At 39.3% G+C, this 26992-nt stretch overlaps 2 protein-coding genes across 2 annotated transcripts in view; one reads left to right on the forward strand and one right to left on the reverse strand.

Annotated features, from left to right (window-relative positions):
• The window catches only part of ATP6V1C2 (ATPase H+ transporting V1 subunit C2), an 18166-nt gene extending 12006 nt beyond the window's left edge, over positions 1–6160 (reverse strand). The window contains exons 1-2 of the mRNA XM_008932696.2: positions 5716–6160; positions 4066–4133 (exon numbers count right to left, since the gene is read on the reverse strand). Coding sequence (XP_008930944.1) covers positions 4066–4133; positions 5716–5844 — 197 coding nt within the window. The 5' untranslated portion in view covers positions 5845–6160. The remainder of the gene's footprint in view (positions 1–4065; positions 4134–5715) is intronic.
• Positions 6161–12691: 6531 nt separating this feature from the next.
• The window catches only part of NOL10 (nucleolar protein 10), a 48876-nt gene continuing 34575 nt past the window's right edge, over positions 12692–26992 (forward strand). Inside the window, exons 1-12 of the mRNA XM_018088942.1 lie at positions 12692–12721; positions 12941–12986; positions 13718–13816; positions 14618–14695; positions 16453–16490; positions 18789–18925; positions 19661–19726; positions 21365–21425; positions 21936–22021; positions 22375–22453; positions 23615–23764; positions 26073–26139. Of these exons, the coding sequence (XP_017944431.1) occupies positions 12692–12721; positions 12941–12986; positions 13718–13816; positions 14618–14695; positions 16453–16490; positions 18789–18925; positions 19661–19726; positions 21365–21425; positions 21936–22021; positions 22375–22453; positions 23615–23764; positions 26073–26139 (937 nt within the window). The remainder of the gene's footprint in view (positions 12722–12940; positions 12987–13717; positions 13817–14617; positions 14696–16452; positions 16491–18788; positions 18926–19660; positions 19727–21364; positions 21426–21935; positions 22022–22374; positions 22454–23614; positions 23765–26072; positions 26140–26992) is intronic.

A 26992-nucleotide genomic window follows, 5' to 3' on the forward strand; every position in this document is an offset into this window, starting at 1 on the left:
GCCAAAGAAACTCTAAGGGTTGCTGAGAGAAGGTTCTTATAAAGTACTCAGGGGTAAATGGCAGTGTTCACTTGTTTGACAGGGAGAACTTCCTCCTTGTTCTTTTTCTTTAGGGGAATCTTTCTCTCTTATCTTTAGCATGGTGGACAAGACATTCCTTTAAGGTATAGGAGAACTAGACTAAAATCCTTCTGCCCGATTCAGAGTAGTGATTTGAACAGAGCCCCTCCTGGAGAACACTATCTCCACACAGTTACTTATTCTTTGCTGATTTAAAAAAATGAATTAATTAAGTCCCTCTAGCAGTAGATCCCCCTGTCTCTAGTCAAAGTACCTGTCTCATACAGGCTAAGAGACTTTCTGGTTGTTCAAGTATCCTTCTGCACTCAGAGATATTCACAGAATTTGGCTTTCAGTTCCCTAACTGTTCCAGGTTGACTACACACTGCAAAAAAAAAAAGCAGCAGCTACAAAGCAACTGCCTGATCATGAAATTGGTGGAGACATGAAGTGGACATAATCCTTGGCACAGTGATAGGGAGCGTAATGGCAGGCTTCTTATCCTTTTCTTTCCTTCCTGAGGGGAGACTACTACAGCTGCAGATGAGCTGCAGACTGAAAGGGCACCTACAGTGTTTGGACAATGTATCTTGTGACATCCTGTGGTTTTCAAGAGCTCAGGAATAGGACTTTGGGCCAGGTACAGTCTTTCCTGATATGAGGAAAACATCAGAGAAAAGAATTTTCATTCACGTGCTGCAAGGCAGTTACATCTATCTCTATTCCCGTGAAAAAACTTACAGTCTTGGGAAAGGTTTTCTAGTCCTGTGACAGGGAGGAAAAAGATGAGATTGCTGATGCTGCCAAGAATGCAGTAGTTAGAATTCATGCTGTTTGGGATCATTCAGTCTGAAGAAGAGAAGATCTTATTGTGACTTTTCAATATATAAAAGGGGCTTATATGACAGCTGGAGGGAAGCTTTTTATCAGCACCTGTACTGACAGGACAAGAGGCAACAGTTTTAAAGTGAGAGTAGATTTAGACTGGACACAAAGGAAGAAATTCTTTACTGTGAGGGTGATGAGGCACTGGAAGAGGTTGACCAGAGAAGCTGTGGATGCCCTACAACTGGAAGCATTCAAGGCCAGATTGGATGGGGCTTTGAGCAATCTGGTCTAATGGAAGGTGTGCCTGCCCATGGCAGGGTGGTTGGACGATCTTTAAAGAAGCCTTTCAACCCATAGCATTCTTCTGTTACCCTGGACAGGAGCAGTTCAGAGTTTCTGTAGGAGGAATTTACACCACTGTGCTCCAGTTCACATCCCTCTCACAGAGCTGCTGCAGTTTTTCACTATCTACATGTAGCCCCTTAGGGATCTGGTACCAGCAGAGGGTTGCTGGAGTACAGCATGTGTTGCCCACACTCTGGCTGTGGGGAGGTTGAGGGATCCAGAGAGTGGTTCCCTGTCAGCTGTGACCTTTCCAAGCATTTCTGAAAATTTCAGCTAGTAGATACAGCTGGTTTTTGTCCTCTTTCATGATGCTCAGGGAGCTCAAAGGAACTTGGAACAAGACAATAGTTGGTAAGACCAATAGAAGGAGTCTATAGATCTTATGGAGAAAGCAGTCCATGGGGAAGTGTATAAACCAGAGATTTTCCAAAGTAGCTTTCATTACTGTTTCACTGAGTGAGCAGCTTTCACAGTCAACATTTAAACCTCTGCCTTTAGATGAGATGAATCGCACCTTGAGCAAATATCATGCTCAAATGATGCTTTAAAAAGGAAAGGGTTTCAGCTAAACTGCCTCACGAAGTAGTAGTAAAAACCCATAAAAAGGATAGCTCCATTTAACCTATTGTTACGTCTTGAAAGACTCTCACATTTTGCTTCTGCAAGTGCTGCAATATCATTACCTTCCAATAAAAAAAGTCAAAGTCTTTAAGTGATACTGAAAACAAAAAGGTGCTACCAGCCAGGCCTCCAAAACACTACAGGGAGCAGAAGTCCTGCAATCTGAGGCTGCTGCCAAATGCTCTGCTGATAGAGAACAGGGAGAATCCCCAGTTAACAGTGACCCAGAGGACTGTCAATATGAGAGAGCTCCATGCTACCACAGGGTGACATGGAAAAACACTCTTCCTCCCTGAGTAAATAAATAATAAAAGTATGTGGAAACAATAGCTCCTGTAAGCTCTTGCCCCTTCTCTGCTGTCCTGGCAGGAGGCAGCGCTGACAGGTTTGCACTGCCTGGCTTTACTGGCAGCTGTGTTTATCCAGCAACAGTTCAGCAGGCAGCTCTTTCAGAGGAGCAGGAACATGACTGCTCAGGTCATCTGAACAGGCTTGTAACCCTCTGGATGCCATTTACTTCAATCAAGTGTGAGTGCTTGGCATTTTAACCCCTGAATCACAATTCAGACATAAACCTTAGGCATTTATTTAATGCAAAATGCTTTTGTATGTCCTTGTGGGACTCAATCTGCTAATACATTTGATTTTTCTCTTGTGTTGATGAATCTGTGTTGATTATTATCTGTTACTATTCTAATGCTTTTTTAATTATTTTTCAATGTATCCCTCTTATTTTTAAATGTCGTTGATCCTTCTTGGTTACCTATCTTGATAGGCAAATGGGACAAACAGGAAGAGTCCTTGCCTCAGCAGATAACAGTGGAAGGGCCTCACTGTTGCTTGCCTATCTGCTACCCTGACTAGAGACACCTTCCATGAGAACAGTTAGCAGGTATTGGCACTGTCTCTTCCCAGATTTACCCCCATTCCCATTTCCTTCTCTGCAGTATGAACCAGAGGCCTGAACATGTTTACAAAGAATATGGGGCAGTATTTTCGGCAGGGTCACTATGGAGATGCTTTTCTTGATTAATTAAGTTGCTCTGTCCTGCTAAAAATCCTGAAAAAGCAATATGGTTTAGTTTTAGGTAGTCTTTCAATGCAAGATATGAATCATATTCTATGATCCTAGAAACATCAATGTTGTGTGCAGTCCAGAGTGATCAAATGTAATCATCCTAATACAGACTTCGTGTAGCACCAATAAAATTAAAAGAAAAAAAATTCTATGGAGAAATGTATTGTAGCAGACCTACTTTGACCCAAACTGCCCAGCCTAGATGCCAACAGTTTCTGTCAGGGTTTCTGTATATGTTTGCAATTGCCTGATAAAAACCTATGAAAGGATTGAGCATATTTAGATAAGCAAATCCTTTTCAGTCTGGACTGGGAGAAAAAAAGGCTAAAAGCCCCAGAGCTAACACATGACCAAAACTACATGTGTTCATAGTTGCATGCTTCCAAAGCAAAAAATAGAACAAACTAGAAAGACCCAGCAGCTTATACTTTCATTGTCTCAAACTCTACTTTGTGCCATGAAGCATCTTACAACCTGGCATTTTCTCAGCTTGCTACAATGTATTATTCTTTGTACATCCAGGTCAGTTTGGTCCAAAAGGCAAACTTGGCAATGATCAGCAAGTCATGGTCAGATCATGCAAGTCTTTGCTTGAGTAGGTTTTATACAATGTGAGTCAATATTCTGGCTTTCAAGGAGTTTAAAAGCCTGAAAGGGAGACGTTTGGATTTTATTTAAAATAACTTAATCCTTAGAAACTCCTATATCTGTTTGCAAAGGGACAGAAGGCTCTACAGAAATACTCTGTGAAAACAAGATCAGGAAGGGCTTCATCTTCTCTAAAAGCTGTTTTATTAAGTTTCTGGATGGGGGAGGAAGAATGTTCTTAAACAAACAAACAACTCACCTTTTTAAGCAGTTTCCTTTTGAGAAACAGCTTTCCTAGCACTGCCACTCAAATCACTGTGCAGAGAAAACTATCACAGACTCCATTCAGCTAAATTTTAAGGAATCATCCTTTCCTTATGATGACTTCATGACAATCAACACAAAGGTTAAACAAAGCCTACCCACTTTAGTCCAGCTGTAGTCCAGGCTGAACTGAGTCAGACTGAGGTGAACACAAGGACATACCATCTCATAAAAACAATGTCTGTTTCTCATTTGTAGATAGTAAATAAGATCTATTTTACCTTTCAGCAAAGCTATCAAGTTTTCCCAACTCATCTGACAGACCAACAAGAGCATCCAGTGTCCCCACCTGTGCAAAAGATGAGAATTAGGTGAAAGATGCACAACTCTGCCTAAGGCTTCTGTTGGCAGAGCCTTAAGGGGACTGATTTGTGCTTAACACTCGTGAATTCAATAGTTTGGCTGAACTTTATCTACTTTGTGGAAAATAGTAGCAATTCCTTTACCCAGGACCTAGGACATAAAAAGCCTTTTCCAATAAAGGAAAAAAATACGTGTAGTGTCAAGATCACACATCACTGTCTTCCTGATTTCATTTCATCCTGTATCATTCATTGAGCTGCATAGTCTTTAACCTGATAAAACAATGACTAGAAATGCACAAAAATAATGCACACATACAAACAAGTCAGATGTACTAAGAGAACCAAGAGAAGCAGCACTTAGAGACCCTGAGACAGAGGGTCTCTGTCTGAGTTTTTGCTATTACCAAAGATAAAGTCTCTCACAAAGCCACTTCCAACCAACACCTGCTTTTTGTATGACTCAGTCACCATCCTGTATTTATGGTATTGCAGTATATTGTTAAATTTTTTCTTCTAATGTTGCCCGCTCAACATTATGAAGGGTCAAGCTGAGGGAGAAGAAAAAAATTTTATATAGAACAAATAGCAGAATGTGAATGGGTGTCTTCAGATACTCCAAATGCTTTAGTTCCTTTAGCATAAGCAGACTCACACTACCACCAGTTGGGTAAGGTCCACAGATGGTATAAATAAGGTCCATAGATGGTAAAAATAATATTGATCTCAGGTGTGTATGCAAAAAGCAACATTACCAGTCTGAAACATTCATGTGACAATTCAGTAGGTTATTACTTGAGAACAGGCCATGCTCCCCTGTTACTTGGATCCTTATGTACTTGGAAGAGCTCAAGTTATAACTGTTAACAATCTTTTTGGATTAAAGGCAGATCCTGGGTGCACTAAGTGTAGCATTGTTAAGTGATGGTGATGACAAATCCCCAAGGAATCAAGTTCTACATCTGTGGTAGCTCTATTGACTTTAATGCAGCAGATCTTGATTACCTCATAGCCACTACTGAAATAGAAATAAAAGTGCAGATCTCATAAAATAATTTTTAAAATCATGGATTAATACCCTTTGAATTTATATGATATTATGAAGCTGGATAATGCAGCTGAATAAACACACACATCAATTTCCCAAGGACTAATGTGCATTGTAGCACTGCTTTCTCTGTCAGCAGTGTTACTGCTGTGGTTCTAGCTACTCCCTTTGCATTAGCAATCCATCATGTAAAGTGCTGTATGTCTTTCATGACTAGGAGCAAATTGTTCATGGAATGTAAGAGATTAGTTATTTAACTTATTCATTTTTCCTTCTGATACATGTACCCTTCCAATGTGAAGGTCAGCTTTGAGCACAATGACTTACTTCTCTCTGATCAATTTTCAGTTGACTGAACACAACTCATCCCCCAACCACAGTCTTCTTCTACTCTCTGCATGTTATTCCGAAAGATAAATCCCATGTTTATCCTAAAGGATAAATCCCACAGTTATCCCAAAAGTCTTTAGCCCTAGCTAGTGCTGCTGTATTGCCCATACACAAACCCCTTCTTCACTTACCTTTAAGTCTGGAATATGGAATTTGCTGTTGCTGGACAGGTTGGATTTAGATGTCACAGTGTTCATTCTCTCCCATGCCTGCAGATTTGTTTTATCTCCTGGAGCAGAAATTAGCCAGAACTCTGACATTATCTAGTATTTTTCCTTCACTCCTGCTCACTGCAGAAACTCAAAGCAGGTAAGTGGTTGAAAAAGCACAGCACAAAGCGTGTTCTTCCCTAAGAACAGAAAGAGTTAGAACAGATTACTGATTTTTTTTTTTTTTTTCAGAAACACCAGGAGAGTGAGTCAGTCCTATGTCTCAGGCTGAAATGGAACATGACCTTCCCCAGCATGTCACGGAAAGAGTGTGACTGTTCTTTCCTTCTCAGGGTTGATCCATCCAGTTTCGGAATGAAGAAATGAAGCTTCCTCCTCCCCTTTTCCCTCCCGACCTGTTCCATTTGCCTTGCGCTGTACGTCCAGTCACCACTGGGGAGTCTGGGGACTTCACCAAACCACCCAAACAGTAATAAAGCAGTAATAAAGCATTTCTGCTTGATAACCATTCTCAAATTGTTGGATACTTGTAGGGAAAATTGAAAGCAAGACTTCTGCTGAACATAAAGGCTACAAAAGATGCCACTGGCAAGAATGGAATATTGCTTTCCCCTGTGTTTTTTCTTCCCCGGCTGGATAGGAAGGAGCTGGAGGAAGGCAGGTCCTGGAGTACAGAGACGGTACCGTCACACCACCACAGACAGAACAGTCTGTCCCGGAGGGGGGACAGGTACTGTGGCGTGAAGCGAACAGATGAGGGCAGGAGAGCGAACAGCGGGCACCGCACCGCAATCCCCCGTCCTTCTCCAGGGCTCCCCTGGGGCACCCCCGACTCACGCCCTCGCTCTCCGGTGCCCGGGACGGGGCAGGTGTGGCACTGGCCCCTGGGCACCGACCGCTGTCAGCGCGGGTGTGGGGGATGTGGGGGATACCGGGTCTCTTCCCGCTGCCTCACCTGCCCCGCGCTGCTCCGTGGCCTGCCGCCTCCCGGCCCGGCGGCTCCCGGCGGCTCCCGGCGGCTCCGGCGGCTCCCGGCGGCTCCCGGCGGCTTCCCGGCGGCTCCCGGCGCGACACGCTCGGAGGCGGCCGGGGCAGGGTCGGGGCGGAGCGGAGCGGCCGCCGGATCCGCGAGTGAGTGCGGCGAGGTGAGGGCTCCCTCCCGGGCCACGGTGGGCTGCTGTGCTTGGTGCTCTGTCACAGCTCTGACTCCGACAGCTTTGCATCTTTTTACTGTCTTTTGAAGTGGCACAAATAATGCAGAGGCCATAAGTTTTGTGTTGAACGCTGACTGCCTCTAGCAAGCCTGAACGTTTTGGAGTAACTGAAGAAGCTTGTAGGACAAGTCTTGTTTATAGGACTTGCCTGGGTGCTTTATTTAACAAATAAGTGGTGCAGAAGCCCCCGAGGTAGTGATGCTTTCGCTCCTGGAGATGCTTCTTCCTTGGTACATAGCTGTGGTGTTTAGTCCTTACCAAGTCTTGAGCTTGTGTTATGTTGCCTTAAGCTTGCTTAAGACATTGGGAGTGTTTCATAGGTTGGGCGGAGGAATGTTCTTGAGAGCCATCTAATGCAGGTATGTTCTGAAGGAAGCAAGTGTTTAAGCACCTGCCTCTGAAAAGCATCTCTGCAAGTGAGAGTCTAAGCCTCACACAGGTGGTTATCCAGTTCTCGTCTTCCAGTTGAGTGGTCTAATCCCTATGCAGTCATACAGCACTTAGACAATCTCTTCTATTACTAAGGGCTTATTTTCTTCAAAAGACAGTGCATTATTTACTCATGTTTCTGTGTATCAAATGTAAATGAAGCCCCACGAGAAATTAAATAGAAAGATGCTCGTGGTTTTCCACATGACCTGCTGTAAACAGAGAGGGTTTGAGATGCTGGGGCCAGGTAAGTCTGGTCATGCAAAGAAGAGCTCTTGACACTTTCAAGAACCTTAGATGAAGACCTCTAATGAGTTTGAGTATCTTCAGCACTCGGTAGAAGCATCTGATGCAAGGCATCCTGCATCATTCCATGTAAGTTGTGCTTTAGGTAGCTAACACACAGGTCAAGGTCTTAGGCTCTAAATTTATAGACTCTTTAGATTAGCCAACGATTCATCTTCCTTTGCTTCTCTTTAACATTTTTAGTGATTTATAAAAAAGCAATACATGTGTGGAGGAGGAGAGTGTATACTCCAGAAAAAGACATTGAGATTTGTAGCTGAAATAATCAGTCTGTGGAGGCTTTTTTGGTTTATTCTTTTTCCTTTCTAGGCTAATTAAACATTCAGTGCTCATAACTGCTATGATTTTAATTCTTTTCAATCGCAGACCGCTAGGGCACAACAAAGGGTTTTCCAGAAAGCCAAAAAATTCCAAAAAATGAACATATGGTGTGTGAGATGGTATTCATAGAAAGTGATTATTGTCTAATCTTCCTTTTTGTTGTTTTTTTTTCTTTAGACTATACATTTTAATAATGAAAACAGAATTAACTGATGCTCAAGCATGTACATCATATATATCTACTCCTAGACTAGTAGTCTGAAAGGTATAGTAAACCTCATCACCTGGATAAGGCAGTTCTTTCCCACCTCAAACCAGTTTTTACTGGATCCTTGCTGCAGTCTCAAGCTGTGGAAATGCTTTGCATGATTAATTTTAGAAATGTTACATTCTCATAAGCTTCTTAAATTTAGAATTGTGTAAGTTGACGCTAGTGTGAAGAGAACAGAAATGTTTCTTGATGCAGTGGTGCTAGATTTTGGGGATGCTTCTGTATGCATGGATGCTACGACTACTAAGGTAAAATCCAAGCTCAAGGGTTGTTGGATTTCTGGATTCTACAATATATGCTATTTCCTTCCTAAACATTCTTTTAGTAGCAATGCAACTTTTTTTATTTTTTCATATTTCACATTTGTTTTGTTACTATTATTAAAGTGAAAATATTACGCTACTTTATTGTTTTCATAGAAAATGATCAATTACACATGATGTTAATACCCAAGCAATGTCCTGCTGAACGTCTTCTATTATCATATTTTCTAGTTTTATTACAACTTTTTAATCTTTATTTTTTTCCCCACTACATATTTTTCAGGCTGGATGAAGCAGCAGTGGAGGTGGAAGGGAAGAAGCAGGCAGCACTGCATCCTGTGGGACAAGGAGAGTGTGCTGCAGTCTGGTGGTAACACAGCTCTGACAGCTCATGACTCCTCAGCCATTTCCCTGGCTGGCCCTGCATGTGGTGCCATGTGATCTCAGAGCTGTCTAATTCCCTCATGATCATCACGTGGCTTTCTGTTTCCTTTGATCCATCAAGGCAATTAACTTTTCTGTGACTCTGCCTCTCTCTGTATTTATGAGTACTTTTTCAGATGTCACACTAAGGAACAAAATTCTGCCTCAAAACAGTCATTAACAGTACTGAAATATCCTACTTGAAGTATCTCCCAAACAACTTTCTCAAACAGATAACCAAAATTAATTACCTAGACAATTATGACACTGATACTAGCGAGAAAGCTTGTTTTAAGCTTGCAAAACAGCAGCCATAGAGCCGTAGTTCTCTATAAAACAAATTATACAGCTATTATGAGCATTACCTATTTAGTTTTCTAATAACATGTGGGGTGTTTTTCCTCTGCTCAAAACCAATCTTTTAAATCCTACTTCCCAACCCTCCATGTTTTACTATTGTTGCAGCAATATATTTAAAATTGTAGTCTAAAACATTTCAGTGAAGAACATCCTAAATAATTTCATAATTTTCTGTGTACCTTCAATATTAGTATATGAACTACCTATCATAATTTCTTAGCTATGTATCTATTTCTTAATTATGTTAAATAATATTGGAATATTGATTACTCGCTCTCTGTGTACGTGAAGTGCAGCAGAATCTTCTTGATGAACTTTTTTTTATATTGAACATGAAAAGTGAATGTACCTGACAGCTTGTCCTTAACATAATCATATGTATATACCTATTGCAGGGGCACTGTCTAGTTGTCATTAAAACCAGGAAAGGTAACATTCAGTTTGCTTATCACCACTGTTCAGAACAGTGCACCACCATGGCCAACACCAGTACTGCACACAGCAAAATCTGACACTAAAGAAAGAAAGAAAAGGCAAGTAACATGATTTGCTCTTTGTTGAAAGCATCCCGTATCTCACATATTTGCAGTCAGTTCATCTACTTGCTCATCTATATTCATTTGAATGGAAAATCTAGAAGTATATCATTACTACATTCAACAAAAATTAATGATATACTTTTTAAATTCTGTAGTCAGTGTAAAAGGCAGATTTGGCTGCTCTTAAGTTATCTGGATTGAAATTTTTAATAGCCCACATTCTAGTTCATTTTTCCCCTTTGATTTTCTAAGAAGTCTTAAATGAATGACTGGCCAGGCTTGAATTTATCAACTTTTCATGCAAACTAAATCGACTGAAAAGAATAAAAATATAATTTCAAGACATTTGAAATAAAACACTGTTCCTTGCTGTGCAGTCAGAACCTCTGGGTTCTACTGTTCTTTGTTTGCACTGTAGTCAACTAAATGCATCTAGGGAATGGACAAGAGGGTCAGGAATCCTCATGCAGTCTAAGCGAAAGAAAGTCACATAATTCTCCTGACTGCAAGAATCTCCAGTTTTTTATACCTCTAGGAATTCTTTGTAGGTTCAGACCTCCTGACTCTGCCTAATGCCTTTTGAGGTGCCCTGGAGCATCCTGTTGGGCCTTCAGCTGCTGTTCCAGGGTAACATTGGACTTCTGTCACACCAACCAACCCCGTGCAGATGTCTGGGATTCCTTAAGGACATTCTGAATAGTGGACAAGGGAATTCAGCTTTAAATGTCTACTAACAGCTTGTGATGCTCTAATTAGATGGTGGAACCTAGATATGATGGAGCTTACCCCATAGAAGACACTCAGTGGCTGCTGCACCTCCTCACACTTCATTAACTGCATTTACCAGGGATGAGATGCAGCTGCCCCAGCTTCTAGTGCCACCAGAGATGTCCCTGGAGGTCCTCCCTGGCCTCCAGATTATGCTGCAGAGGGCATGGTTTTTCCATAGGTCTTGTGTCAGCCCCATCTAGGTGTCCTGGACACAATACAGCATCTCAAAGGCCACTAGAGAACCTACATTTAAGCAAGTGAAGCCTTAACACTCTGAAACTGGAGCTTAAACACCTAGCACCCACATAGGCACCTATATTTAGGTGTGCTCATTTCCCAGGAATCTCAGCTATAACAGCCTCTAGCACAAACTAGAATAGAGGCCTTTCTAGTCATGATATTGGTATCATCATTGTTGCAATACATCATCCAGGGGACCATGCATAAGAATTACTTGAAACAGCTTCTGTTTGCATCTTGTATCAGAATTACGTATTGTTAAGAATTTAGTTGTGATTTTCACTGTTTCTTGAAGATGTGTGTAGATCAGATATAGATTATTTTAGTCTCTTGTAAATTGGAACAGGAACAATTGGAATTATTTGCATATTTTTTTTTTTTTTATGGTTGCTGGCAAGGTTCTGATGAGCCAAATCCTGGATTCACTGTTTTCCACGGATATCGGACACAGTTCACCACAGGCTGAGAAAATTAAGCTCCTCCACCAAGGCTGCCAAATAACTCCAGCCTTCCTGATTTCACATGGAGATCATCCAGAATGGGACCACAGCCAGCCTGACAGACACCTCAATGGCATTGATATTTGAGGTTTTTTGCAGTGGAATGTACCATAGAAACTACATATAGCTGAGACAAGTAATTTAAAGGGATTAATCAAGCAAAGTAAAGAACTAATGAAGAAGGGAACTGAGGCAGCCAGCCAAGCAACACCAAGTTACTCTATAATCAGGCGTATTGTCTTAAAGAAGTGCATAAGGCAGTCATTCAGGACTTTGGGGGCTCCAGACATAAGATAACCACCAGAGACTCCTGATGAAGCCCCTCATAGACCTTGTAAAGATGTGTATATATGCTAATAAGTGTTGGGAAATGTCATAAATATGTAACAAGAATGTGGGGAATGAAAAATGAATAGTCATGTAATGCAGACGTAAGCTGTAGTGAAGATACCTCTGGGTGCACTTTGGCAAGCTGATTCCATTCTCAGGGCACCGGGCCTGCTGTGATCATGCAGTGCATCATAATAAAGAATGCCTGCTTCCTAAAACTCACAAATTGAGTCTGAGAGGTTTCTTTTAAGAGCCGATTTTAGGCAACAGCAGCACCGTGACTCGCGTGATGGACACCTCACTGGCACCACAGCCTGTTAGATGCACACCCTGATGGCACCACGACCTGCCTGGTGGACACCTCAGTGGCACCATGACCTTCCAGATGGACACTTCAGTGGCACCATGACCTTCCAGATGGACACTTCAGTGGCACCATGACCCGCCTCGCTGACACCCCGATGGCACCACAGCCGGCCTGACGGACAGACCGGGCCCTTCCCGTGGGAAGCCGGAGCAGCGGAGCTGTTTCGCTGTGAGCTGCGGCGCCGGCAGAGCGGGCTGTGCCGCAGGTTTGCTGCGCTTCCCTCGCCTCTCCCCGGTGTGAGGGAGGGGCAGCGCCGCCGATCCCAGGCCGCCCGCCCCGCGGGTCCCGCCCGCCGGCGGAAGACGATCCCGCCTTCCGCTTCCTCTGTGCCGGAAGCGGGCGGGAGCGGTCGCGGCCATGCAGTCTCCGAGCTCAACGACGGTGAAGACTCTACAGCCTGATGTCGCCGGCAGGAGCCTCCCAGGAGGTGAGGGCGGCGGGGGGGACGCGGCGGCCCGCTCCGGGTCCCGCAGCGGGAGCTCGAACCGCGCGATGCCGGCGCTGGGCTGAACCCCGGTCGGGCCGGCCCGCCTGCCCGGCCCATGTGCGCTCCTGTTGGGCATCCTCACCGAAACACAGCCATAGGTGTTCGTTCAGCTAAAAATGCGGTTTGAGTGCGTTATTGCTCTGAATGTAGGTCTGTTGTTCCACAGACCCTTAAGCAGCACGACTTTGTAAGTTTTCTTGGTGTGCAATCGTTAAACTTATCAGTGGAAATTTGTAAAATAATCAAGAGGAAAAGAATTAGCGCGCTAAATGTCTTATACTTCAAATGCTTGGATAAACTTTAAATGATTCTCAGGTTCCTGTGTGAATAATGAGCTTAACACTTATGCATGTATTTGTTTGCAGTGGCTTTCAGACAGGAAGAAAAGAGCTTTACAGAAGAAAGATGTGGGTGAGTTTTGCCCTTGCGGGGTCCTCAGCTTTATACATACACAACATTCAGGTCCAGAGCAGATACTTCACTGATATGAGGAAGTTATTTCTAGCTCATATTCTAAAAACTACAAAATTAAAGCTACAAATAGTTACTTTGACTTATATAGCTTTATGGGAACAGAATATTACCAGGGGTGTTTTAAATTTCAGACATTAAAATATTTGAGTTGTGGATTGTACAGAAATGTGATGGATGGATTCCATTTATAGCTTATGATAAAGTCAGACTGTAAACTCCTCTGTGTTACTATGTTAATCTTAGAACTCAGATATAATCATTTTAGCCTAAATTTGTCATAGGAAATAAAAATGACTATTTGGAAGTATAGGAAGTGTTGTATAAGAAACTTAACTGAGAGAAAAATGCATTGTTAACAGGAGATGGAATACATTATACAGCATATTAATTGTGTAAAATGTGTGATGAATATTTGCTACTACATTATATAATAATTTGTTACATAGTTACCTCACAATAGTAATTTACTTGGCACAGAGCTAGCCTGCTCCTCAGTGATAACAGACTGTTAATCTGCTTATAATGTGTTAGTTAAAATATTTAAAAGATAAAATATCTTTAAAACATATTCCTTATATTCAGTTAGCTCAACATGCTTCCTTAAGAAACCATTATAGGTTTTTGGACTGATACAATTGTGCTAACTTTGCAATTTTTTTTCTTTATAGATATCCGTAGAAGAATTGAACTTATTCAAGACTTTGAAATGCCCACAGTTAGCACAAAGATTAAGGTATCAAGAGATGGACAGTATATTATGGCAGTTGGTGAGTTAACAAAGTGTCTCTCTGTAGCAGAGGCCAAAAGTCCTAGAAAATCTTGACTGCAGAATGACTTAGGGTTTCAGGTAGAATTGATAAGAGTTCATTAAATGTAACATTAAATGTAACACTGAACATAGTGTTGGAAGTTTACTCTTAAGGTGTGATAGAATGGCTGTCTTGGTAGTGGTGCTGTGGAGCAGTTCTGTTTAGAATACAGAATTCTTAGAAACATAAAATGGTTTGAGTTGAAGGGACCTTTGAAGATTATTTAGTCCAACCCCCCTGCCACTGGCATTTATAACACATATAAAAAACAAATCTGTTTATAATACAGTTAAAAACTAAGTTCTGAATTATTCTATATATGTAAATTTGCTTTAAATAACTTATGAATATCACCGTTTGAGTGTTGTTTTATAGGATGGAGGATAATGCTGCATTTTATAACTGTCAAAGTAGAATCCAAACAGGAGTACTTTAGTAGGCATTAATAGCATAAGGAGCCTTGGTCTTTCAGACTTACTGGAAGGTATTATTAATTCTGTTATGATGTACCTGGTAATCAGAAGAACCTGCATACAAGTAGGGTGCTTGCAAGCACCGAAGACAAAAATCAAGCCATAAGCTTGTGTTCCTAAGAGGCATATTTTTCCAGTCACAGAGGCTTTGGGAAGATCAGAATACTTATGCTAGAAATACAGTAAAGCCTATATATGTAAGATACTGTATGTTTTTTAAAAAATGGTTTAATGTTACTTTTTGTTTAATGTTTCTTTTAAATTAAACATCAAATTGTTCTTTCAGGAACTTACAAGCCAAGGGTCCGTTGTTTTGATACCTATCAGTTATCCCAGAAATTTGAAAGATGCTTAGATTCTGAAGGTTAGTATAAACTATGGCTGTTAACACAAGATATCTTTCATACATAATTCAGGTTGGACTCAAGTACAGATTTCTCTCCCTGTGCTGAGGGGACAGAATGTACTTTAGAGCAACACAAGAATCTGGAGTGAAACATCCCCTAGTCTTTATCTCTCTATTTTTTTCCTTGTCATCCCACTTCAGAGTTCTTTGTCGTCTTGGAACGAGTGGTGTGGGGAATGTAAGATTTACTTTGAGCCAGTAAGTGTGGGGCTCAGAGGGTGAATGTGGCTGAAGTCTGTGTTCTGTTTAGTGAATGTGACATGGGTACAGTGCCTGGGTGGTTGCCAGATCTCCCTTCTTTCCCCTTCTGTGAAGCAGTCAGGTAGGAGAATGCACTGTGGTTGCTCAGTTTTCTCCCTGGAGCCCAAGCTCAGTAGACAAGTTACAGGATAAAGGGAATTCCCTGAGGGGTAATTTTGTTTGGTTGGTTTGCTTTTTTTTTGTTGTTTTCTTGGAAACAAGGTACTTAGGAATAGATGGTAGCATGGCCAAGACCCTAACAACACCTTGTTTGCTATTAATTTGGAGGGAGAACAACTGTGGTGAGGGAAGCAAGGAGCTACAATGGGAAAGGGAGAATTTTAGAGTGCCTGAGTTTGGGTTGGTTTGTTTGGTTGGTTTTTGTTGGTTGGTTTGTTTTTTTTTAAGACAACCAATGACTGAAAACAAATACAGAGGTGACCAAAAGAATGAGGGGATAAGCATATTCATTACAGAAGAACTGAACTGGTCTAACTCTGATGTGCATGAAAGTGCTGTGAAAAATAAAACTGCTGAATTAGCTCAGGAAAAGGGTAGTAGAGGATGGGGGTGGCTTTTTGCCCTCTGCCTTAGGATACAAGGAGTGATATAGGGTGAAGGAACAGTGCTACAATGCAGTAACAGGGGAGGTGGTAGGGCAGGGTTTCAGAGAGACTGGGGAGAAAAGGTATGGCAAGAGTGAGACCCACTTTGAAAGATGGAATCATTGTAATACTAAAGGCTTGCTGGTAATTAGAGCTTAAATTAGACCTTAAAGCTTTTTTTTGAACTGGCATCTTACTAGACTGCAGAAGTATGTTTCATTTGAAGTATAGCGTAGAGTCACTTCAGGTAACTTTAAATGAGTTATCTCATTTATATGGAACCAATTTAGCTGAAGCAGCTGCTCCCTAATGTTCTCAACACAGCTGATTTAAAACTAGGCAAAGTTCAATATGTTACAGTGTTCAGCATGAATAGTAGCTTTCACATTTGTGATTTTTTTTGAGACTTAGAACTTTTTTTTGTGGAAGAGTTGACCCCTTAGAAGGACAGCATGTGCCAGTTTATGCGTATGTGTCCAGATTGATGTCACATTTTGTCACCTTTGATGGAGTACCAAAGCTCCATGGACCACACACTCACAAAAAAACATTTGATTAGACCTTCCCTGCACCAATAAAATACATGACTGAGCAATGTGTTGAGGAACATGTCAAGTATACAAGAACGATAAAAAGATTACAAGATGCTTCATATATTTTTAAAGTTTTAGAAACTACTTACTGTTTTGCAAATGAAGCTATATAATTAAAGATCTTATCACAGTGCCTGCTTTGTGCATTGACACCTGTGGGGAATACTTACATGACTAAAGATTAGCATGAGTGTAAATGTTTTCAGGATTTATGCCAATGTTTGCAAATAAATTTGCTTACTTAGTTGACTTAAAATTCTCTTGCTCTCTCCTCCAGTGGTTACATTTGAGATTTTATCAGATGATTACTCAAAGGTATGTCTAATGTTTTCAATGTATAAATGAAAAAATTGTTTAGTATGTATATTAAAATGCATTTTCATATATAGTAAAGGTAGTCAATCAACACAACTTTTGGAACAAAAGTTTTTTTTAAAGAAAGCAAATAGGATAAACATTTTTTGTAGCTTTAAAATGTTGTTTGTTTTCTTTTTCTCTTTGTATTATAATTTGCTTTACCACTTCTAAAGTCTTTTCTGTAGTATAGAAATACTTCAAATAATGATCTACTCTACAAACAAAATAAGGTAAAAAATGGAATTAGCTCTTCTTTGTAGGATAATGTTTAGTCACAATCCTGTGTGATAAGTGGTACATAGATACACCATTTTTGAGATGTGGGATAGCTATAGGTAAGTTAATAACCTGATTTGTCAGTGTTGTTGTAGACATGATTATGAGCATATGAATGAGGCAGAAATTGTGGAGAGAAGTAATGTCCTTTCTTAATTTTTTTTTAAAATTTCATTTATTTTTAAATTAAGTGCTGTACCTGAAGGAATCACCTGAGTTCTTAGGACATGAGCCATTTTTCAGGCCCGGTACAGTTAAATATGAAATTTAAGCATATGTAATTTCATTAGGACAAGCCATTTTGTTTTGTTTTGTTAAGTGTTTATTTTACTACTTTTTTTCTGTGAAGAGACATTACCATTTCAGGAACAGGTTTGTTTTAATAAATACTCTGTTTAATCAGAGGCAAGAACATCTAGCCTTCTAGCTTTTCAAAATGTTTCCTGTGAGATTTCCAAGGAAGTGCATGAATTTAAGTAGCAGAAGATCACGACTGGTACTGTACTGTACTTGTCTGTGGGAAAATGTTTCTGGTTGTACAGACCAAACAGTTTGTGAGACTGAGACATGCTGTGTTCTCAAATATGTTTCTGACTGGTTATGAACAGAACAGCTCTTGAGTGTTTTTAACTATATTTTGGGCTGAAGCCCTGCTTTCTCAACTTAATACAACCTTGTTTTCAATTTTATTTTCCTAAAACTTAACAAATCCTCAGAAAGAAAACTTAATTTCAAGTAGCTGTCATGATGTTGTGGACACGTTAGAAAGAAGGAACAATATTTGAGAACTTATACTTGAAATTCTTAGAATCATGAAATTATTGATTGGAATTGGACCTTCACATGTCATTTACTGCCTGAACAGTTCTGTCAGAATCTGCAAGCATGGTGGTTCCACAAATTTACTGCATAAATTGTTGCCATGCTGCACTGCCTTGTCATAAAGAATTTTCAGTTCCTGTCCAACCTGCCCAGGAAAACCTTAAATTTTTACTGTTGTAAAGATGACAGATTTAAAGTAATTTTTGTACCTCACCCTTCCTGAGCTTCTCATCCTTATTTGTATTGCTAACAATGTAGTTCAGCAGTAGAAAAATTGAAATTTTCATTGTCTACTGTTTTTAAAAGATGCATCTACTACATATGCTAAACTTAACTAGCATTTTTCTAATCTAAGGTAAATAGGGATGAGGCTCAGAGTCAAAAGTCAGCCTGTGATTATATGTATCATTCGTAGCATGAGTTTGGGCAAGGTCAGCTCTGCCTCCATCATACAATGCCTGGGCATGGTTTGAAGTACAGCGTGAGTTAACAGGTGGGGTGGGTGATACTGTCTCTGGAGTGGGAAGGATTCCTTCATGTGGATATGTTAACTTGCTGTCAAGACTATAACAGCAGGTTCTGGCCTAGTTTATGTACTGGTACAGATGGAGCCCTCTGATAATGCCTCTCTGTGGGCTTTTTGCAGGACTGAGATGTTTTGTCTAAGTTTCAGAAAGAAACAATGTTCTTCCTCAGTTAGCAAACAACAAAAATGCAGAAAGACCACTGGTGTAATTTATTGGAACACTCTGTGCATCAGGTTGTGTAGTTCATGTACTTAGTACCTGTGAACATGCTGATGTCTGCATAGCATCGTACTGGGCAGAAATTACTAACTAGTATCTTGAAAGCAATACAGATGTTAATTTTGGTGCAGCAGAACACTGAGGTAACTGTACTGCTTCTGATTGGAGAGTCACTTTCAGGGTATCACATATACTCTTATGAATATTCATATAATGTATATTAAAAAAAACTCTTTGCCATGGCTAGTGAAAATGAGGAAGCAGTAGTTGATTCTATCATTTTAATAGAACTTGTTTAGGTTGTGATGAGCCCGTGTGAGCTTGAAAAAAAATCACTGGAGTTTGTGCTGTAAGGCAAGTTGGGGAGATTGCTGTCGTTTCTCTCTTTCAGTGATTTCTGTTTTATTTTCAGATTGTCTTCTTGCAGTGTGGCAGGTTTGTGGAGTTTCATTCACAACATGGCCATTACTACAGGACAAGAATACCAAAATTTGGTAGAGATTTCTCTTATCACTATCCATCTTGTGACCTGTACTTTGTAGGAGCGAGGTAATAAGCAGATTATTTTGTTTCACTTTTGTTAGCAATGTTCTCCAAGAATGAAATAAACATTAAAATGCTAGAAAAGTTAAAAAATGGAAGAAGTGGCAATTCCTTCCAGATTAATAATGGAGACTGTGAAGAATGGAAAATGTAGGAAAAAATTCAGTTTCTTGTGCTGTTCTAAGGCTTTCTTTTCTTTGATTCTTAAACCAGGTACATCATGTATTTGCAAATTTGTATTAAATATTGCAAGTCAGTGTACTGGTCTAAAAAGTGTTTAGCATCTAGGTAAGGAAAATGAAATAATTCTTTCTATTCTGGTTGGTGTTTTGTTGCTGTAAGGTGTGAGTTAAATCACGTAATTGAGTTTGTGAAAAGACATAGTAAAAATAAAATGAGGTCTTTAGGGTTTCAAACAAAATAAGTAGAAATTCAAGATGTAGCTTAAATCATGGGAAGTTAAAAAGTCTTGAGAAATGAGCTAATGTATCCTTTCACTGGAAAAACAGTAATTGGTAGGATATTGAAGTATAATAAATATGCTTGGTGAACATGCACATTTTTCTCTGTATTTTTAACACTGCAGTACAGATTTATCTTGTTGTAGATTGTGAATTTTGAAAATTGTGTATTTGGCAAAATTAGGCTGTGAATAAGAATCTTCACAATGCCTCAGAACTTAGAGCAGTGCTTTTCAGTATTTGTAAGAGGCAGGAGTAACTCTGGATTTTTATTTTGTAGTTCTGAAGTATACAGGCTAAATCTGGAACAAGGAAGATTTCTGAACTCCCTGCAAACTGAAGCTTCGTAAGTTATCTGTAATGCATGACATCTATCTGTCTTCTTTCCACCAGGTGGAAGCAGACTACTAGCATGCTCACCATCAGTACTATCCCTGAACACTGCCCAAACGCATCACAGAGTTGAAAGGGAACATATGCTGAGTCTGAGTCTCATTTCATTTTATGTTCTGTAATTTTTTTGTTCCATTTTTTATGTTTAATTGAGTTTTCTTTTGTGGATATTTTAAAATTGCTTAATATGAACTTATAATAGGCAGTATATAACTTGATTTTAAGAACATTTCATTAAAACTTTGCCATTACTGCTCAATTTAACCATCATATAGAGATCTACCCACAGGGTACGTACTTTCCTAGACATGTCTTTGTCCTTCTGCTCTTGGAGTAGCCCAGAGATATTTTTTTTATATCTCTAGCATGTGTCTGATTCTTTTGAAAAGTGTACCAGAGCAGGAACTGAGCTTTTTTCATGTGGGGAGATGTAGATGAGAAAACCAGACTTGACTAGATAAAGTTGCTAGTTGGTGGGCAACAGCTGGTGTTCAGTGGGTAGGATAGCTTAATGGACAAAGAAGTATTTGGCAAGGCACAATAAGGAACTGAGCAACAGGAAAAAAAAGGGGGAAATTCTGGAGTGGGAGGGATAAGGATGTAGTGTAAAATTTGGATTAGAGATGAGGCTTGAAGTTGTGAGAAGGTTTTGAGGTGGGAGAGTTGGATGACTTACAGAATTAGAGGTGGAGAGCTTTGAATAGAAGAAGTTGGAAAGCACTGGTGTAAGTGGTATAGAGAGAAATATTTGTACTTTAGAAGAATTGTTGAAACACGGGGCTCTGAGGTGCCCTGTTGAGAAACAGGATACTTGGGTGAGAGAAAGGAGAACAGACCATTCATCAGACAGAATGTGCTGGAGATGTAAGCTTTAGAACATAAGTAATCAGGAAGATCTTTTGACATAATTAAAAACAGAGAATCATTTAGATTGGAAAAGACCTCTAAGACCATCAAGTCCAGCTATTAACCCAACACTGCCAAGTGCACCACTATACCATGTCCCCAAATGCCACATCTACACATCTTTCAAATACCTCCAGTGACGCCCCTTCCCACAGTAGCCAGTTCCAATGCCTGGCAACCTTTTCAGTGAAGAAATTTTTCCTAATATCCGATCTAAGCCTCCCCTGGCACAACTTGAGGCCATTTCCTCCTGTCTGTTGTGTTGTTTAAGAATATAGTGAGCAGAGCAATATGGCAAGGCTCGGTGGTATGTGGCGGATATGGGCAGAGAAATGTAGAATCATTCAGGCTGGAGAGAACCTCAGAGCCCAGGCTCCTGCTCAGGGCATGGTCACATGGAATTCAGATGAATTTTCCCAGGGGTGTCTAGAAAACTTCAAAGATGGAAATTTCCAACCCTTTATGGTCAACCCATTCCAGTGCTTAAATTATTCTTACAACTTAGAAATCTTATCTCGGCATCCCTTTAAGTATGGGATGCTGCTATTACGTGGCTGTCTGTCCATCCCTCCAACTTTTGCTTTTCCAGGCTGAGCAGTAGTGTACATGATTACAGCAATCTTTTTAGCTATTCATGTGTTAAATTATTCTGAGGTCATTAAACTTGCTCTTTTTTCTGTTTTAGAGAGAGTAATGTCTGTGACATAAATCCTGTACACTTTTTGTTTGCTATGGGGACGGCTGAGGTAAATGTTTGCATTTCTTCTATGAAAAGGGCAGTACTGTTTGTTTCATTTTTATATTAGTTTGCACGCGGATAAGAAGAAATCATAAACCTAATTTGTTAATTTGATTTCATTTGCTATGTTAGATATAGATCTGTTAAGATGACTTTTTAGAGTGTAGTGCAGATAAAATATCTGAGTTACTTGGTTGCTTAGATGCTTGAGATTTCGCAGATGGGAGAGAAAATAATGTTATCTTGTTTTGCAGTGTAGCCATCTGTAGAAATTAGCTAGCATGTGTACCCTATTAATCTTAGGAAAATTAGCATTAATTATTTTGATTCAGATCACATTTTAAAAAATAGAAATGAAATGTGTGCAGCATGTACGTAATTATTAGAACAACTCTTGTCAACCTAGGAAATTTTGTTAATTATTCATATACTAAATAATTTATAATTTTATTTAAACATTTTTAGAATACCAGGCATCTGTTGTGTATGCTTGAACCATATTTTCTAAACTGTTTAGGGTAGAGTGGAATGCTGGGATCCTAGAACTAGAAATCGAGTTGGGCTGTTGGACTGTGCTTTAAGCAGTGTGACAGCAGACACAGAGTGAGTAAAGTCTACCTTTTCAAAGTGTGCTCTTTTTTTTCAGAAGTTTTGCTTTTAGAAATCAATCCCACTTTGCATTAAAATGACCCACCCATGGTCTTCTCATTCGTAGTGTGAATAAAAGGTTTTCTTAGTCATAAAGCAGTTCTCTTAGTCATTGATCTGAGTAGTACTGGCTATTTTTCTATACAAACACAAATTGTGAATGTAAACAATGCAGCTTTTTGAAGTAGTATTTCTGAGCGATACCTATAAATTATTTTACAGTAATTATCTTAGCTATTTTTAACATTAAAAAAATTATTTGCAGCCTTTATTGAAGAATGCTTAATTATAATCATTGTGCTTTGCAGGATAGATGGTTTGCCATCCATTTCAGCATTGGCATTTGATGGAGCTTTGAATATGGCTGTTGGAACATCTACTGGACAGGTAGATTTAACTTCATCTACAGTGGTTCTTAGGAGATCCTGTCCTTGCATTTCCCAATCCAAGTCACGCATTGAGTGCAGTTATTGTAATGTATCTATTACTGCAAGTATTTATAAGACTATAAATTATGTATACAGAGTAGCAATAGTCATACTTCAGCTGCAATTTAATTTTGTCAAGTGGTCTTTCTTTTCAGAGCACTCTAGGGACCACTTAAAATCATCATAACCTACATACGATATAACTTCAAATTTGCAGTTTTCTTATGACTTGAGTCAAGTATATGGGGAAGTTACTGCTTTTTGAGACTATCAGTACTATCTCAATGCAACATATGTGGTCTTCCTTATATTGATGGTGGCTAAAGAAGCAGAAGTGATTGTCTTCCAGCTGCTGCTTTTACTGTCTTATCTTGATATGAAGAATCATTTCAGTTTATTTATTCATTGTTGCCATCATATTTATAAAGTGAAGTGTGGGGATTATGTGCTGCCTTCATCAGTATTGTCATGGGTTTAGTAAACTAGCTTATTCAAGAGCAGATATGTGTGTAAGAATTGTGTCAGACAAGTTTTATTGGAGATTGTGTTTTTGATTAAACCAACTGCTAATGTTATTTTCCCCCAAAATTATTGGTATTCACACTTTACAGGGGAATGGTTCAGGGTCTTTGTCAAGTCCCATAGGAAATTTTGGAGATAAAAATACAGGTTTCTGGAATATGGGGACTGTACTCTCTACTTTCCTTAACATAAATTTCACTGAGAGAAAGTGATACTGAATCTGGAAGAGAGTCTGAAAATTTAAATTGTGTAAGAATAGCACAAGAATCTGAAAGTGAAATATTAGTAATTTTGAAATACTAAGAGTCTTGAAAATGGTTCATTTTATTCCATAGAAATGAAAAAGTCTTTAGAAAGATGGTGAGGTCTTAAATTTGGTAATTTTTCTAGATTGAAGCATGCTGAGTTTAAAACACATTGCCAGAATAAACTGACCTCACTTAATAAGTTGTTTTCAGAATTTATTTATGTAAATCCTCTCCATATATTTAAGTAACAAAATCTCAAGTTTAGTTAAATATTTAGTGAAGATCTGGTGGTTGTGACTTCTTCATGATCTTACAATATTATAAATTTAATCTATCTCTTATTTTTCAAGGTTTTATTATATGATCTCCGGTCTAGTAATCCATTAATAGTCAAAGATCACCACTATGGCCTGCCTATTAAATCAATTCAGTTTCAGCATCAGTTGGATTTAATTATCTCTGCAGATTCTCGAATCATAAAAATGTGGAATAAAGATACAGTAAGTGGTTTTAGGTTCTTGCATTCAGATTTTTTTATTTTTTACTTTATTTGGGTTTTTTGTTTGTTTGTTGTTTGGGGGTTTTTGTACAGTTTGAATAAGCTGAAGTTCACTGTAGGAATTTGAGTTTTTAATGTGTCATAATTTACATACCATTTTGTCCTGTCTGACTACATCAACATCTGGGAAGTTATTCAACAGCCTGTCAGGTATAAAGATATGGTCTTAGGGCATTTTTAGCTGTTTGTACATGTCTGGCCAAGAGGCTTTCAGTAGAAGGATTTAAACATAAAAAGTAGTATCTTAGCCATTGCCCTGGTTTGTATATTTCTCCAAGTGTGCTTGAATACATCCAGTTACTGTTTTTCATTACAGAAAACATGTTCATTTCAATTCCCTGCTCAAAAAAGGGTTAATTTCAAAGGTAGATCAGTTAGTTAATGGCCTGTTAGGTGCTGCTTATTTTCACAGAAACCTATTTGGATACTGAAGCAGATACTATGCCTATATCCTAATAACATTAATGTGTCTTATGCTATATTAATGGATTAAGTTGCAGTAGGCAACGTCTTTATCCCTGCCTTTTGCACCTTTTAAGTGAAATTGAAATCTCTAATTTTCATAACACTTTCTTTCAGTATATTATGCTGTCATTTTTCTTATCTTTGGGTCAATGGAGCTTGCACAAAATACGTTATCCCAGAGATTCACACTAATACTGTTGTAACGTGATTCGGTTTGAGGGGCTATATGTAGTCATTGTATTCCTTCTAAAAAACATGCTCCATGTATGCTTTTCTAACTTTATATTGAAGCATACCAAGAGCAGTTGTAGTAGAGGCTTTTTTTCTGGTTCTTTCAGGCAGTCATTTCAGTATTGTGTTGCTTCATGAACTTTCAGCAGCCTCTTATTTTTTCTGTGAGCACAAGCAGTATTTTGTAAGTTCCTCTGCAGTTAATTTTTATTGTTTGAAAGAGCAAATAAATTATTGATTATTATTTAAAACATCTGCAGGGGCTTCTCTCCATTTTTCCTAGGTATATATATTTCTCTAGTTGAGAATGAAACACTGTAAGGTTTGTCAGGTGGCCTCTGGTGGGAAAAGGGAGGGTTTCTTACTGCCGGAAGGCAAAGATAGCTTTGGACTCTTTCCTAGAGTATGTTCCAGCTGGCTCCACCTCTCCTAGATGCTGGTTCCTGACTATCTCTGGCTGGGAACCAACTGCAGAGGCAGACTTTGGGGTGGAGAGCATATGGCTTTGATACCAGAATAGCCCCATGCTGAGACGTGCCTTGGGGTGGGGAGCACGAGGCTTTTGTCTGCTGAGGCCGGGGTGGAGGAGGACTCTTCTTAATCATCAGGGAGAGACCAGAGGTGGGTGGGGTAACAGCGTGTAACTGGGAGGGAAAGGAAGGGCCCAGAAAGGTAGGTGGGATTGCTGCAGGGAAAGAAAAAAGAGGAACAGGATCAAAATTTGCTCTGTTCCTGTCCTTCATTTAGAACCGTGTAGGCATGTACTCTCATGCTTCAGATTATGTGGCCCAGTTCTCAGAGACTCTTCCTTTGCTGGCTTATAAGAGCACCTGTATTTTGTCTGGGTTTTTCAGACTCTGTTCCAGTTTTTATTATTTTGAAAATGTTGTTTCCTGCTTTTACCTCTTTCTTAAATAACCTTTATAGCTTCAGTTCTGATCTAAGCTAGATATCACTGGATGCTGTACTACTTTTATATGAAGACCTCTTTAATGCTGAGTTTATAAATTATAAATAAAGTGCTGAGCTATAATGCATTTCATGTAGACATTAGCAGGGTGGAAGAACTAAGCTCCAAATTCAGATTCCACTCCCAATCCGTTGTTTCAGCCAATCATACTTATAAAAGTAAAATGATTTAAAACTACCACATTCACAGCTGAATAAAGTGAGGGTTACACTGACAGTGTGCCAGGAACTTAAAGACTTTAGCCCCCCCTTTTGTATAAAATAAAGTAAATTGGACACGTATATTTTCAACACACAAGTGTGAGCTGAAAAATTAGAAGTGCCACTATACATTGCTGTATCTTCAATAACCAGTAGGCTGTGCTTCCTTGAAGGAGATTGGATCAGAGATAAAATACAATACTGAGTTCCTTGTGTTTTGTTCAGATATCTAATAGCATTTTATTCTTCTGCAAAGTCTGTTCCATCTTCATTTCATCACGTTTCTTAGCTTCTATAATGGCAATTCTTAAATGTTTAGATTTACAGAGTTTAATTATATTGTTTGCAATTCTTTATAATACATTTTCTTCCTACAATTTCAGGGGAAAATATTTACTTCAATGGAGCCAGAACATGGTATCAATGATGTCTGCCTGTATCCAAATTCAGGTATGTTAAGTATAGTAATGTCTTGTTAAGTTGAAAAGGAAAAACGTGTGTTAAGCCAAGCTGTGATCTTTTTTTCTGTTTAGGTTAGACTTAGGTCTACTTTCCTCCTTATGACAGAGCTAGGAATAAAGGATTACTTGCCTGTTAGTGTCCTTGTTTCCTCTGCATCTGTATTATATCAGAGCCTCTTTGCAGTTAGAAGCTGCTGTGCTGTTAATTGAGTGATTGACCTCTTTTACTCTTTCAAATATCTCAAGTGATTAATTTCATAAGAATAGGAATTTTGGCCTATTGTCTAGACTAAGTCCCAGATGAGTTAGAGCTTGCTTTGTAGAGCTAGGAAAAATCTCTTTACAGCAAGTTTAGAGATTTGATCTTTCCTTGATTTAGATACAGCACTTACTGTGCCCTCCCTTATGTTTAATAACTTGATTTTAAGTGTAGATTGCTAAGTGCATAGATTTGCATTCTTTCTGTGACTGTTTCCAGATTTGTTGCATCTCATAATGTTACGTTTAGAGATCAAAACTGAAGGTCACTTTTAGCCAAGGTTTCCGGGACCTATCTTACGAGTAAAAATATTTTGCAAAGTGGTGGTTGTATGTGCATGTGTGCTTTGGTCGTACTTCAGATTGTAACTGGCCTTAATTTTCTTGCTCAATCTGAGTTGCTTTAGTTCTTAACTACTGTGTGACATGTACTTCCTTTTTAGAAAGCAGAACTGAAAAAGATGAAATAAGTTAGGACCACTAGGATGGCACAGAGCAAAATTCTTGAAACAGAGAATGCCTGTATTGCAAACTCTGCTATTATCCTAATTTTAGAGAGAGGTAGCAGTGAAGACAGAGCGACT

The sequence above is a fragment of the Manacus vitellinus genome, unplaced genomic scaffold, assembly GCF_001715985.3.
Source record: "Manacus vitellinus isolate BGI_N305 unplaced genomic scaffold, ASM171598v3 scaffold_11_pilon, whole genome shotgun sequence".
NCBI lineage: Eukaryota > Metazoa > Chordata > Aves > Passeriformes > Pipridae > Manacus > Manacus vitellinus.